At 37.4% G+C, this 15,739-nt stretch overlaps 1 protein-coding gene across 2 annotated transcripts in view; it reads right to left on the bottom strand.

Annotated features, from left to right (window-relative positions):
- CTPS2 (CTP synthase 2) overlaps positions 1-15,640 on the bottom strand; it is a 60,878-nt gene extending 45,238 nt beyond the window's left edge. Inside the window, exons 1-9 of one of the 2 annotated variants that reach the window (XM_042810557.1) lie at positions 15,482-15,640; positions 12,156-12,365; positions 10,179-10,349; positions 9,783-9,883; positions 7,822-7,938; positions 6,403-6,486; positions 2,183-2,263; positions 743-894; positions 378-510 (exon numbers count right to left, since the gene is read on the bottom strand). In XM_042810557.1, coding sequence (XP_042666491.1) covers positions 378-510; positions 743-894; positions 2,183-2,263; positions 6,403-6,486; positions 7,822-7,938; positions 9,783-9,883; positions 10,179-10,349; positions 12,156-12,321 — 1,005 coding nt within the window. In that variant the 5' untranslated portion in view covers positions 12,322-12,365; positions 15,482-15,640. The remainder of the gene's footprint in view (positions 1-377; positions 511-742; positions 895-2,182; positions 2,264-6,402; positions 6,487-7,821; positions 7,939-9,782; positions 9,884-10,178; positions 10,350-12,155; positions 12,366-15,481) is intronic. The other variant, XM_042810556.1, reaches the window with a different exon arrangement.
- Between the last annotated feature and the right edge of the window lie 99 nt (positions 15,641-15,739).

The following is a 15,739-nucleotide window of genomic DNA, read 5'->3' as shown; positions in this document are numbered from 1 at the left end:
CAGCAAATTTTAATAAGAAAATAAATTGCTTTTTAATTTGTCTATTATCTTGTCTTTCTTAAGCTAATCTCAATAACACAATAAGCAGTCCCATAACAAATGAAACCTAACCTTGAAAGTAAATCAAATAATCAGATCCATTGTGTGGATCAGATCCCCAGTGTGGGATTATCAATAATATTTTCAGGTAAGTTTAGTTCCTAATAAAACAATTACATTTCTAAATGCTTCATTAAAAAAAAAAAAACTGTTTAGCCAATCTGTATTTATTCATGATTCATTTTCTAATTTTCATCTGAATAAAAGCTGCTTGACATGATGGCAGTTCGTAATGTATATTCAAAATATTCCTGAAAGCAAAATCCAGAGATCCTCACCATTAAATCCAGTTTGTGATTAATCGCCAGTGCAGAGTGTTCCAGAGCCTTGAAAACAGATGCATAGCAATCACTTAGTTTTGTGTACTTGCCAACGAGAGCTATGGAACACACCTTCAGCAACCTTTCATATCTGACAAAAAAAGTTTTTGGATTATTATATCCATTTTCACGTTTCATTTTTCTTAAACTTTATAAAGCATCTTTTAAAATCCCTAAAATGTCAATGTTTCTAAACCCAGAGTTTCCACAGGTGTTGCAGTAGCAACACGCTACTGACCCCAGCACAGTTTGGTGGTTTCAAGTCAGGTAAAACCTAACCTGAATTCAAACACCTCCCAAAAGAGCAGCAGGAGTCAGCATACCTGTCAGCCATTTTCTTCCATTTCATTAAAAGATCACTTGGCTGGTCATCAATGGGTAAATTCAACCTCTGTTTAAAATACTTCATGATGCCTTGCTCCTCCAACAGAATTGGTACTCGGTAAGTAGAAGAAACATCATGGATAAATATCACCTGAAGAAAAAAAGAAAAGCACAATATACATACTTACCTAAATATTTCTCATAGTAAATACACATTCTATTTTTGCATACTATGTGCATTCCATATTCTGCATACATTCTACTTTTTAAATAAGTTTCTTTTGAGTGAGCAGAGCAGTTGTTGAACTTCAACTCCAACAGGCAGCTAAGTGCCACACAGTCACTCACTCACTCACCCCTGCAGGATGGACAGAGAGAATCAGAAAAATGAAACTGAAAAAACTCCTGAGTTAAGATAAAGTTTAATGGGTATGACAAAATACATGCACAAGCAACTTCTTCCACTACTTCCTATAAGTAGGCAGATGTTTATCTATTTCCAGGAAAGCAGGATTTCATCTCACATACTTGTTAGCTGAGAAGTCAGATGCCAAAACTATGACCTTCTCCCCCTTTCCATCCCTTAGCTTTAACTACAATCAAAGAATCTCAGAATAGCTTCGATTGGAAGGGACATTAAATATCACCTTGTTTCAAACCCCCTGGCATGAGCAGAAATACCTTCCAGAAGACCAGGTTGCCCAAAGACCCAACGTGGCTTTGAACACCTCCAGAGATGGGGCATCCACAGCCTCTCTGGGCAACCTGTTCCAGCACTTCCTTCTAATAAGCAACCCAAATCTCCCTTATTTTAGTTTAAAAACATTCCCCCTTGTCCTATCACCACACTACCCAATAAAGAGTCCCTCCCCATTTTTTTTTTAAGCCCCTTTTAGGTACTGTAAGGCCGTTATAAGGTTCCCCCAAGCATTCTTTTCTCTAGGCTGAACAACCCCAACTCTCTCAGCCTGCCTCCATATTCAAGCAGCTGTGATGATCTCTGGACATGAAAAAATCCCTAGCTTTAGGGCTGGCTTTGTTTATCCATTATTCAAAGCATTTTAGATGATTTACGGACAATAATCAACCATAGTTACTGCACCAGTTATTGCATGAGACTGCAGAGTTTTCATGACAACATATAGTAAAAGAACTATATATTCAAAATCTACTCCTTTTATTAACTTTTTTTTTTCCCCACAGGCTATTCAGTAATTATTCCAAATATAACATGCATTAAAATTGTTAATGACTGTTCAATATATGAAAAGTAGCATATAAACTTTTGATGTTCTTAAGTGGTGAAGTGTACATAAAAGCAAGAAAAAGTCAGGAAAACAACTATAATGTAATGAAATAATCTGAAGTGAAAGCTGAAAGGCATGGATGTTTTTATATGCTTTCCCACATACATAACTAACAATAACTGAAATACTGACCTGTTCAGGCTCCACATGGCAGAACATGGAGATCTTTTCCTTCACTGCCATTTCTATAGGTTTTGCACTTCTGCAGACAATCTGTCATAGCAAAGAAAAAATATCTTAAATCTTTCCCCAGAAAAGAAACAATAGAAGACTCTCAGTACTGTTCATGAAGAAGATCACTTCCTTTGGAAGCACAGCACAAGCAAATGCACTTTATCATTCTGCACTCTTTTGGAGTTGTACAAAATATCACAGCTCACAAACATCTTCTAGCAAGTATTCAGTTAACCTGCCCATACTGACCCATTTTTATTAATCTTTGTCACCTTCTGAATGTATTTTGTTTTCTTCTTGCTTTTAACTATTTGTAATATTCCTTAGATAAAGTGAAGCAGGTCTGTAAGTATAAATAACACACAGAAATATTCCTACCAGCTAAGTTCATAGCAAGAATACTTGGTCTACATGCGTGTTTTCTATCATTTCAGTATCTTTTTTGTAGTTCTTAATTTGTACATAACAGTAAAAAGAAGGCTGAAAAATAGAAAACTGTTTCATAACATTGTGGGTTGTTTGTTTGTTGTTTTGTCTTGTTTGGGTTTGTTTTTTTTTCCCCTTCAGCTGCTATTATTATGCTGAAACATATCAAACTCTGGGATTTTGGAAAATACTGATTTTTTTTTTTTCCAACAAAGAAAATAAATGGGCGTTTTGGTATTTGTTGGAAGAGATGTTTTATTTTCATTATTGAACATCAGGCAATTAAAGTGTACAACTGCTCTCTGAATGTTCCTATTGATAACTTAACCTACCTCGAATTATTTTGAATCCTTGAAGTATAACCAAGCACAACGATACTGTTAAAAGTTTAATTCCCCATCTTTCTTGTATACACAACTACTTAACCCATCAACCTCTTCTTCTGTTCAGAAACTAGATGTTCTTCAATCCCATTGCTGAAATGCAGTTTAGCTACACTGATATTGATGAAGTCTTAAATAATTTCCCTTACCCTTGCAAAAACTTCTAGAATAAGGAAAATAAAGGGCAAATTTAAGGGAAAATGTTTGCTTAGTCTTATAAAAATTTAAAATCAAAATGAATGCAACAATTTGTACATTCTCAACTAAGTATAGCTTATATTGAAAAATTTAATTCTGTTTGAAAACTTTACTCATAAATCTTGATAGCACAAGTGCACGATTAAATCCTCTTGGGAATCTGACTTCCTTCCTGAGACAAACTTCAATGCTCAAGTCACAGAAATTTTTAAAAAAATGTCAGAAACAGCATGAAAACAAAACTGCAATAACAGTGGCTGAGATGCGTCTCAAAGTAACAATAATACAAAGAAGACAACGGGTACAATTCAATCAAATAGGACAGCATGGACAAACATACCATCAGTTTTCAAGACACAGCAACATGAAAACTGCAGTCACAGTGTGTTCATTAAGCTCTTGGTACTCCCCAAGGAGAACAGAAAGGCTCCTTTATGCAGACAGCTGAAACCAGCACAGCATGCCACCTCAGGGAAGCTGCTGTTACCTGCAGCTAACACAAGGCAGCCTGGCCGTATAGCTTATGAAGGAAGCCCTCCTGACTGCCACTTTTCAAGGATCACCAAGAAAAAGAGAGCAGCTATACATGTTTTCTTCTGACAGCTTACTGACACAGCCAATAGGCAGTGGCTGTGCTTCAATCCTCAACCAGAGCAACAAGGCAAAAAACGAAACAAATGCACTGTGCTGCTGGCAGCCCCTGTACTGCTCCAGACAAGGAGGTATGTAGAAGTGACTCAACTAACCTACTTCCCTTTGATTTCACACATACATAACAAGTTTTTAAAATTAATTTGGGAAACAAAAAAAAATTTGCAAAAAATAAAAGGAGGCACTGGCAGTCACCATAAAGGCCTATTAAAAAAATCACACCCAACTTTCCATATTACAAGTACGCATACGTATACAGAGGTATTTTGAACTTCAGCCCTCAAAGCTCAGAATGTTGAGCAGTGCTGCGCATCATTCCCTCTACAAACATACTAGTTACCCTGTGAGAGGTGTTTTAAGCTACCTAACACAGCCTTCAAACATCTTATTTATAAAAAACAATTGAATGCGTAGTTAAAAACATATTTGCTGATAAAATGCTAAGTCTTCTCATACAATAAAACATGAAAATGAATGTAAATAAGTCCACACTCTCTCCTATCCAATACAAATACAGCTATCTGAAAACAGTGCCTATATTACAAACACAATTACAGCTAATAATGTAAAGATTATCAGTGGCCTCATGAATTGCTGTTCACATGACAAGTATCAAAATATTCTCACGATGAAGACAGGTTACCTGTTCCAACTGAATAAATACTTCATATTTATCTTCCAACAGTAAGAATGCTGGTTGGCACTTCTTGAAATTTTGAGGGAAGACAAAGTAAGCGTGTAACTTTGTAACTTAATGGGAAAACAACATTATCAACATGAAGCTGCCCTGCATCAGAACTTAATACCAGATATTGATACAGAACTTTTTTTCCCTTGTAATTAGAAAACTACAAGTGTAAAACAGTGCTTTTATTAAAAAAAAAAAAAAAAAAAAAAAAAAAAAAAAAAAAAAAGCTGAGGCTAGTGTGGGGCAGATTCACTGTTCTTATTCACAGTGTTGTATTAGCAAATGAATTAATATCTGGGCCAAGCATTACATGAGACCAACTGAACTCAACTGCCCATACTGTTTAATCATTAGCTTGCCTATTTGTTTCTGCTTTGGATACTTCAAGCAGCTATTTGCAAAACAACCTGTTCAGCAAGGGCCAGTCCTGAAGAAAACTCTACATTTCAAAAAATTGTGAAAAGGGGTAGAAAAAAGAAACTTATACACCTCTTTTTTTTCCCCCCCACTCAATGTGGCAAATTGTGCCTCTTAGGTTTTTTTTTTTTTTTTTTTTTTTTTTTTTTTTTAAATGACATCTATTCCCACTATACCTCTGTCACTAATTCATGTGGTTGCACTCTTCCATGGAAAGTACCAACAAGATGAGGCCCTTAAAATGTTCAGACACTAAAAAAGGACATATGCCAAAATAAATTCTTGCAAAAGAGTTTATCACAGAAATCATAGAAAGAAACATAATACACAAACATAACTGATTTGTGCAACTATCCTTTCAAAAATCACTTCTTTGTGAGTATACAAATATACTGAATCAGTGACTAGTCTCGCTACTCTTTCATTTCTGAGACAGGCCAGGTAGGAAGCCTTTTCTCCCAGCGGATTTCATGAGAAAAGTGCTCAGTGACTTTGAGAATCAAGTACAGAAAATATTCTTTGACTTAGGCAGCCTCACATAAAAGAACAGAATCTCTTCTGTTCTGAAGAACTAGAAATGCATTGCCTTCAGCTGTCTCAGAAAACTAAGAAGTCTAAGTTTGCACTGGGGCTGTACTGGCATTTGAAGGTGCACTGCCCTGCAACACCTCATTGCAAGCAACACTTGTACAAGCAGATTAACATCCCTCAGTGGAAGACAGGAATTGCCACAGGAAGCTGTAATTAACTTACATCCCTTCTCTGCTCCTTAGTTAAAGTGCCAGTGAGACAAACACTGTAAATCTGGGCATTAAGCACATACTCAATACTAGAGAACTTAGGGGAGAGAATGGAAGTTAACATTTATCATCAGCTACCAACTCACATGAGGTGGAAATTGCTGGCTTTGCCTTGTCTACAATATGTGATATTAGTTCAACAAAAGAAAGTAATTGAGCAACCTTACTTTGAAGGCTTACCAATTTCCAAACAGCAACATTTCTAAATGGTGGACTTGACAGGTAGGATTGCTTTCCCATAATCTTGTATAAAAATAAATTTGTGAAAGAATGGTAGAAGGTTTTAGTATTCTAGGTCTTTCCATAAAATGAGCTGATACATCTGAACTTTAGATTATTTTTAAGCATTGCAGAACAGTTTTGCTGCAATGATCCCTTTGGACAAAGAACACTGCTAGAAGCCCCCACATTTGCTAAGAGTTACTGGATTGTGTTATCTTCGAGCAAATCCAAGCAATTTAATTTAGTGAAGTAGTACAGTCAGTATGTTGCTTTTCTTCTAAAATCCTCATCTCACATAGGAGACTAAGGCTCATTTTTTACCACTTGTTGCATACAGATACTTCTAAGGCAACGTGTAAATATAAATCTGTATTTATTGACTTCTGAACTCACCAAATCTGGAGACAAGCCTAAGCCTCTCAGCGCTCGAACACTGTTCTGCGTTGGTTTTGTCTTCTGTTCACCAGTGGCATTAGGCTAGAAGGACACAGTTTGAAAGCTCAAATAGCATTTAAACTATATTAACATAGAAGCTGTCAGGTAAAAGAGAAAATTAATTGCAGGTAATAATACTTGCAGGAAGTAAGCATATTGAAACAGAGCTATGACAAGACAGAAACAGAAACTGCACCATAGTTATTACACACATCAAAAATTCTGGGAAGAAACACATGACCAAGTCAGGTTTACTTTGTCTTGTTCTTTCAAAGGAAAAGTTTCAACATAATTGACTTGGATAAGAAAAGAATCTGTCTTGGGTTTTGCTAATAAATGGAAAACATCCAACAGCATAAACCCGTAAGTCTTCAGAAATAATCAGATGTAGTAGGAAGTTTAATTCTGTGTACTATTTGAGTATTAGCTGCAGTGGTTAGTATCTCTTTAACTATACAAAGCACAATCACATCAACATTATCAACCTTTCATTACCAAAAATTCCTCAGTGAAATTGCTGAAGAAAACCTTCTGAAGTAAAATTTAGTCTGAATGTAAAATACTTTCAGCTCTGTACTACAAGTTGTAGTGGTCCTGACTGGAATATCACCGCATACCAAAAAGTTGGTGCTCCATACAGTAGTTAACCTGAGCAGATTCAGGACTGTTCTATGCAGCACATCCAGCCTGGCCTTGAGGCTGTTCCATTCCACTGAAATCTCCTGGGCACAGGATATACTTAGCCACAGCATAAACTCAGCTCATGGCACCAGATGAGCCTGCAGGCAGCTATCACGTGGTACCAGGGATAGCATCACCGGCACACTCTTCCCTGTATCTAGGAATGCAGTAACAAGTTCGATAAGAACATTATTTCTGCTTAACAGCAGAAACAACAGTTGTTTTCTTTTAAGAAAATCACATAATAGGTCAAATGACTAAAAGGGATCAGCCCAGTATGGTTCAATGCCTCATCACCTGGGGTTTCCATCACCTTACAACATTAGTTCTAACAAACAGAATCCTAAATAATATCCTACAGAGGCTGGATGCCTTTCTTAACAGGATCATAATGTATGAGCACTTTCCAGAGCAAAACACAACCGTATTTATGCTTCTAGACAAATCAGCATTGATAAAGTTTTTGTTGATAACTTAACTGCCTTATTGATGTGAGAATGTGTTTCAGTGTTCTAACAAGGATTTTATTTATCCCAGTGAGGCTGGCCTTCTGTGATTAAGAAGCTACGTTTTGGCCTTTATCACTCAACCTCTAATCCTTTCCAAAAACTCTTCTTAACCGGAGAAATAAATACAAAGCTCTATTCAGAGTAAAGATTACCTAATAATTAAAAACATATAATTTTAAAAATTCACCTGTGGTACTAGACTAACATGGATATTACAGAAGTTCTCTCGTTTTGCTTTGAACTGGAATTGTCTAAATGCTTCCACAAATGGCATTCCTTCAATGTCTCCAATAGTTCCACCGAGCTGAAAAAGAAAGCTTGAATCGGTCAGTGGCAGAAGATAAATGAAAATACTTTTTAAAGAGTTTCTCCCTTACATATTCAACAAGTTATCTGAATTTTGTTTTAAAAAGAATACAAAGGTGAATGAAATTTGCAGGCATACTCAGCAAAGAATTCTCATGTATCGTGTGTTTTCTTCCCAGTGAAAACCACCTAACAGTTTTCCAGTTCCATTATACTCACTTTACACCAAGCATGTATGGGAGATAGGGAGATATGTAGCCCTACAGAATAATACATGCTTTACTATTTTCAAAGTGGTGATCAATAGTTAATAAATAGCTAAGTTGACAGAATCTGTTTAGAGAAATCACATTTTCCTAACCCCCAGATTAATAAGCAGTCACAAACAATAAGATACCAATATCTAACAATAATTATGTTAGCACAATTCAATTGTTCAATTAGAACAGCTTTCCAATACTGATAAATCCTACATGGACAATGAAAATTATATTTTAAATTGAAAACAGTTTGAATACTTACTACCAAACCAAAGTCCAACACTAATTCCATGATAAACCTAATTCAAAGATACAAGTTAGATATCTTTTAAAGACCCAAAGAACTGTAGTAAATATTCAGTGAAGCAGTTTAGCCCAGTTCTGTGAAATAGCTTTATTTCAGAACGATCCTTCTGTGCCACCATGTGGCTTTCTACAGAGTTGCATATTTTTGTTCACACAGTACCAGAAAATGTTTCTACATTTGTTCTTGATACATATATTCAGCCTAGTGCTTTAAGACTTTTGCAGTGGCAAAAATACAAACCTTTATCCTTACAGTATTAAAGAAAAATATCTCATGAGGCTGGCACTATAGTGCAAAAACTTTTACACAGAGGAAACAAAACTATGTCCAAAGTTTGACAGTTCAAAGACTGACAAGGTCACTGCTGATTAACATGCTTGTGCAAATTCCGTATTTACTGGTTTTATGTTTGCATTAAAAGTTTTATTCACTGTGCAGATCATTAAAAAAAATACAGCTACATGAATGAGTGTATTTGGATTAAGAAAAATTGTTCTGTGTAAGAAACGCTGAGCAACTTGGTCTTGGGTCATAAAGTTTATCACATTGCTGATTATTGTGGTGGCTTCTGGCATTAAATCTACAACATGTTCTTCTGTCAGATTATAAGGTATAAATTTTTCCTGTATTTTTAACCCTAACAGTAATACCCAGCAATTACTGACCGCACTTCTCCAGGTTGTCATCATGCACTATTAAGTGTAAGTGAAACTCGTTAGATTCATTATGCAGAACATCACGGTTAAGTGATTAACAAAGTTGCTCACAGAGATCTTCAAAATGAAATTAGAAAGTAGGAAGCTACATAATGTTGAAATATATTCCTGCAAATATGACCATGAGCAGCAAGATGGAGCATTTGAAGCCACACGGATAGCACCAATTGTGTAAGTTCTCCTAGGGACCATAAGGTATTTCAGATAATACACAAGTTTCCTTAATACCATTTATCGGACATAGCTTCAGTCAAACATCTGCGCCTCTGAATAGATAATCCACATTACAAAATTAAGGTAGCCATTTATTGTCAACTAGTCAACTCTTAAGCGGCTCAGTTCCAGCAGGATTTAGTCAAGATAACAAAACCTGTGGAGATACCACAGCCACACCTATCGTTCTCAAAACAAATCATCAAGAATACACAAGAATACAGAATGTATTTGTATTACTGCTCTTTGTAAAGCTTCAGCCTTTTTTTTTTTTTTTTTTAAGCAGTAAATAGCAAAGAGAGAACAAGCTAGCTCTTTGTGTTCACCTGAGAGGTTTTATACTTGCCTCGATTACACAGATTTGTGGCTCTTTTTTGTCATCATCCACAGGAACTTTTGCCTGATTCATTACCCATTCCTGAACCGCATCAGTGATGTGTGGAACAACTACAAGACAAAGCAGGAGGAGTAAGGCAAGCACATCCAACTTTAGACTCACATACTCTTTTTTTTTGTGCAGAAAAAGTGGGAAAAAAGAAGCAGAAAGTCAAATGGAATCAACAAGCATTTTCTTTAATATATTCCTCCTTTCCTTGAACCCAGAAGTCTTACATTACACAAATATGCCTGTATTTCCTAGATTGGAGAAAGGAGCGAGCTGATATAGCAAGCAGCAGCTTGTTCTAGCCACTCCTTTAGGAAGAGTGGATGGACTAGCATGCCACAGAACTGAAAATATCACCTTGAACAGTCTTTCCCAGGTAATCACCATGCCTTTCTTTATTGATAACATGCTGATATATCTTTCCAGTGGTGATATTGTTATCTTTATAGAGATTGATGTCCAAGAATCTCTCATAATTTCCCAAATCTAAGTCAACTTCTCCACCATCATTCAGTACAAAAACTTCTCCTGGAAAAAAAAAGTGAAAATGTTAAAAATAACATAAGGAAAACTGAGGATGAAAACCATGACAGACAGCAAAGTAATAAAATAGCTAAAATCTGCTAAGTACAAATCAGATCAAGAGAACCAAAAATGTATCTTCAAACCAAACTTTTTTTTTTTAAATGGACATATTGAAAAGATACAAAGATTAAAACCACATGCTGCAACTTGATTTGTGGTGTCATTGTGTGACTTCATATTAAGTCATCACTTTTACCCTGAATGTCTATCCGACAAATATTTTTGAACACAGATTTAAATAATATGGTTAAAATATTAAGAGACTTAAAAACCATTCAACAGGTATTTCAATAGCCCGATACAATCCTCAATCAGGAGAAAGTAACTTCTAGGAATCAAAAATGTTAATAATAAATTTTATTGAATAAGGCTTGCACCAGAAGTAAAGTTATGATAAGCATAAAATGCTTTTTCAAACATGCTCACTATTTATTATTAAGTTGTTTCATCTCATGTATTTGGTTCACTACGCATAAAGCAATAGTTATTTCTGATCCTGAAAAAAGTGTAATGTAAATATTCTTCAGGGCTCATATTTTCCTTAAATCTCTGAAGAGTCGCTAGCTTCTGAATCCAATTTCTGAAGAAATCTTTACTGCTGGATCCTGACGTAAAGGTAGAAAGGAAAAGGTAAAAAGCTCTGCACAAGAGACAGAAAGAAGGAATTCTCCCTGAAGACATGATGTAGACTATGAAAATATATATCCCATCCAGATACAACATTCCAGTGAACAGTTTAACAAAAACAAACACCCTCAACAAAAAAAATATATCCTCAAAGTCTGAAGTCATTACAGGAGTCCTACAATCAAAAGTAAAGGCAGAATATCCTTAGAAAATTGCCTCAGTAGCACTCTGAAAGTGCAGGAGTACTGGGTTAGATCAATTTGGCTTTGAGTGTGGTTTGGTGTACTGCTTTCAGTTCACTTCCAAAAATGTTGATTTAGACTAAAACTAAGCAGGCAAAACTTGACTACTGAAATAAATCAGAAATCCATCTTGTCTGAAGGCACTTAGGAACTTTGAAAACCACTATTTTCAACAGACATACTAACACTATGCGGCACAGATGAATGTTCAGCATTATAAATGCCTATCAGACTGCTTTGCAGCTCATCAGTGTAGTCAAAACAAGCCAACCAAACTAACATCTATTTATAAATAATAAGACCAGTCAGCTTTCTAAGTTCCACTGATGGTTTTGACCATTTAGTGCTAGGGGTGGCAATGGTGATGAGGAGACAGTTGGACTAGATGATCTTACAGGTCGTTTCCAACCTTGTGATTCTATGATTCTATGACTTGACCATCAACTAAAACAAGAGTGTAAACTAACTCCCATGAAAACATTCACATTAGAGACACTGATACCCAGGTAGCAGCATTCACAGCTAATTGCCCAGCAGTACAGCTTCAAAAAAATTCTGCTGTACTATTCCAATTTTTTTTTTTGTTGAACAGAAGACAGCATACACTGAACAAGGCCCACAGCTAGAATTTTTCTCAACAAAGCAGAATTTCACAGAAAGTAAGCCTCTACTAACAGAGGTTTCTCCCAACAGCTCCTCTCTTTACTCACAGCAGACAACACCCTTGAAAATATAAAGGGAACAAGATTGCATTGCCAAATAGATGATAAAATGACTAATAACTATTGTACTACTGCTTTTTGTTTGGCTGGTTGCCTTTAAAACATGTGATTAAATATGCAAATATTTACTACAAAATGAACAGTGCTGTTCTTCATACCATGTTCATATGGTGAAAATGTTCCAGCATCTATGTTTATGTAAGGATCAATTTTGATTGCAGTGACACGCAGACCACATGATTTCAATATGGTGCCAATGCTGCTTGCAATGATCCCTTTGCCAATGCCTGAGATGACTCCACCAGTTACAAGGATGTACTTCATTGGAAAAAAAATCAAATCAAGCACACAGATTTTGAGCTGGAAATCTAAAATGACAAAGAGAGACATTTGATTAATGCAAATTCATCCCATGGAATAACATAGTCTCCCTATGCAAAGAATTAAAATGACCTTCAGGAACAACAAAATCACCACTTTAGAATATCCCCCACTTATATGCTGGTATTTAAGCTTGATGTCTAAATCCTCTCCACAATCAGTGAGAAAACATAGATACTAATTAGATTCATAGCCCTGCGGAGATACCAGGGTAGGTATAACTCATCTGACTTCTCTAACATGAGAGGAACAGCCAACCACCTTTTAGAAGTTAAGCAAGACTAATCTCACCCTAGATTCTTCCTAAATTAAAGAAATGAATCGTTTCATTTGTGTTTTGAGAAGTTAGCTCTAAGACTGTTCCTTGCTACATTAGCCACAACAATCACATTCTCTCCTCAGTAGATCTACCTTCAAAACCTTCAGCACATAGCTACCAGTATCTTTGTATCACCCACTAGACTTTTCAGATTTCTCCTCCCTAGCTCACAGCATATCAAATATTTCAATGGTCTTACCGTATCCTACACACCAATGGAATATAAGAGCAAAAAAGAAAAACTGAATCAAAACATCCACATTTACATGACAGCATATTAACCATGAGCCTCAAAGTCTTGCTTCACATATCCACCCATTCTCCAACAAATTACAGAGAGAAAAAAAATCTAAAAAGAAAAATCTAGCTTCAATAGACTGTGAGATAAAGTTGATACTGTACTAGAAGAAAGCAATGTTATGCCAGTTTTAAGTTTCAGATTTAGAGAACCATTCAAAGTTATGACACACAAAGTCAGAACTACAACTTCAGATAGCACAGAGCTGTGTCATATGGCCTTCAGTATGGCCAACTTCCCCAGGTCTTAGCTTCCTAGACTACAAAGAGAAATAAATGACCCTTTAAAAGGGGTAACTGCAATTATGAATAGTGTTAAAAACTACTATCTGAACAGAAAGCATGACAGTTTAGCTAGCAGGTTGATGGAAGTGATTCTCTTCCTCTACTCTGGCCTCACAAGCCTCCACCTGGAGTACTGCATTCAGCTCTGGGGCCCTAACAAAGAGGTAGATTTCTTAGAAGAACAGGTCCAAAGAGGTATAGAGGGCTGGAGCACTTCTCTGTAGGAAGAAAGGCTGAGAAAGTTGAAATTGTCCGGCCTGAAGAAGGCTCCGGAAAGACTTGATACTAGCCTTCCAGGAACTAAATGGGGATACAGGAAAGATGAAGAGGGCCTCTTCATCAGGAATTGTAGTGGCAGATGATTTTAAATGAAAGGAGACGTTTAGGTTAGATGGAAATTAGGTGTAGGTGGAAATTATTTACTCAGAATGTGATAAGGACTGAGCACAGGCTGCCCAGAAAAGCTGTGGGTGCCCCATCCCTGGAAATATCCAATGTCAGGCTGGATGGGGATTTGGACAACCTGACCTTGTGGAAGATACCCGTCCCTGTGGCAGGGGGTTGAAACTAGATGATCTTTAAGGCCCCTTATACCCCAAGTCATTCTATGATTCTGCAATTGCTTGTGTACACTACGTTGCCAAAGCTTCGATAAGAGGATGCAACACCACATTTCACAAGGCTACGCCATAATTCTTGCATACAGAACAACAGCTATTCATACACAGAAACTGTCTCCAAAAAAAAAAAAAAAAACTGACTGTTACGAAAAGCTTAGATAATTAAAATTGAAAAAAAAAAAATCCACTATGAACTAACAGATTCAAATACCATACCAGGGCAATCATATGATTTTGGATGGGAAAAAAAAAACAGTTAAGATACTATTTTTTCCACACACCTATGCCATCTTGCATAGATGCAAGATTTACCTCTTATTTCCTTGTCTTGGTTATTCCTTTCATCTTGTACCACTTAATTGTCTGGGAAGGTACCAGTGAGTTTTTTTCACCTTACAACCTCCAAAAAGTACCAACAATATTTATTTAAATAAAAAATAACTAATTTTATAATTTTATTTCTTCACTTCAGCTTTCACGTATGAACAGATACCTCCAAACATTCTAAGTCACAGCTGATTACATACATTATGTGTGAAAATCTATAGCATAAGTCTGCAGCCCTCCTGAAATTAGTGAATGAAGAATGCAACTCACCTGTAACTGCATTTAGATTACATTCAGGCAGATCTGGGGGCTAACCCTTGGAGCAATTCTAAAACAATGATAGCACAGCATGTCACAGAGCAAAAGGCCTGGGGTCAAGAACAACCTTTCCTTACCTAAATATGCATTTTGTTCAAAACAACAGGCAATAGCATGTGATCTGAAAGCGTTTAAGAAGAATCAAGTTGGGACAGTTCTCTAAACACTGGTAGCAAGCAGCACAGAGTGAATAACTGCTCTTCTGATATTATTAGTTAACATAAATAAGGCCTAGAGCTTCAGCTGGCAGAGGTCAAGAAGGTAACAGTGCTTATTTTGAATGCTTTTACAATGGATAGCAGGAAATTAAGAAAGTATTACTTCCTTACCAACACACACGAAAGGGAGACAAAAATCGAAGTATTTAATCCAGAAGAAAAGAACCCTTGGAATTTACTGTGAGCTGGTAACAGGTAGGCATGTAGCAAACACTCATGGAAGAAAAAAGAAAACAAGAAGGAAGCTTCCTTCCATTCCCCTTCACAACCTGCAAATACGCTAGTGACAGAACTTCAGAGTAACATAAAACAAGAAACCGATGAATGAAGAAATGGAAGATCTTCAACACGTGCCACTTCGAGACTCACAGACCCCACAGTTCCCTGACAGGAACCAGAACGAGAGCTGCTACCTTCAGAAGCCCAGATTTCCCCATTTCCCTGCAGCTCTGGAAGCCCACTGCTTGCTCACAGCAGAAACAACGAATGGCAGGTGCGTTGGGGAACCACAGGAGCTGCTGGAAATGGCAGCCGGCTCCTTTTCCCTCCCTAAGAACTGAAGCCACGAAGTTCCCCCTTCTCCTCCAGAGCTCCACGAGCTGAGGCGCGTCCTGCAGACAGCTTTAACTTCGTGCTTGTAACGCGTAGCTCTGCTTACAGAAACTACCGTAAGCACCGAAGCACCACAGTACTCCCCAAAAAAGGCTTTCACCCCGTACCAGAAGCTGCGAGCGCCCCACACGGGACGGGGGCGGATCCGCGACGCACCGGTGAGCTTCGCACAGCCCCAAGGGAAGAAACGCCCCCTCCTCCGGAGCCGAGGGACGCGGAGCGGGCGGCGGGGCGTCACCTTCCGCGCGGAATGGGGAACGGACGGACGCGCAGGTACCCGCGCGCGCACTACACTCTTCCCACCTCGCGGCCCCGCCTGGCCACGCCCCCTTCTCAGACAGAGGCCCGCCCCCTGCGGCCGGAAG

This window comes from Centrocercus urophasianus, unplaced genomic scaffold, assembly GCF_019232065.1.
Source record: "Centrocercus urophasianus isolate 14NV4802_14NV808 unplaced genomic scaffold, USGS_Curo_1.0 seq_12, whole genome shotgun sequence".
NCBI classification, from domain to species: domain Eukaryota; kingdom Metazoa; phylum Chordata; class Aves; order Galliformes; family Phasianidae; genus Centrocercus; species Centrocercus urophasianus.
This window is presented reverse-complemented; position numbering and strand designations above follow the sequence as displayed.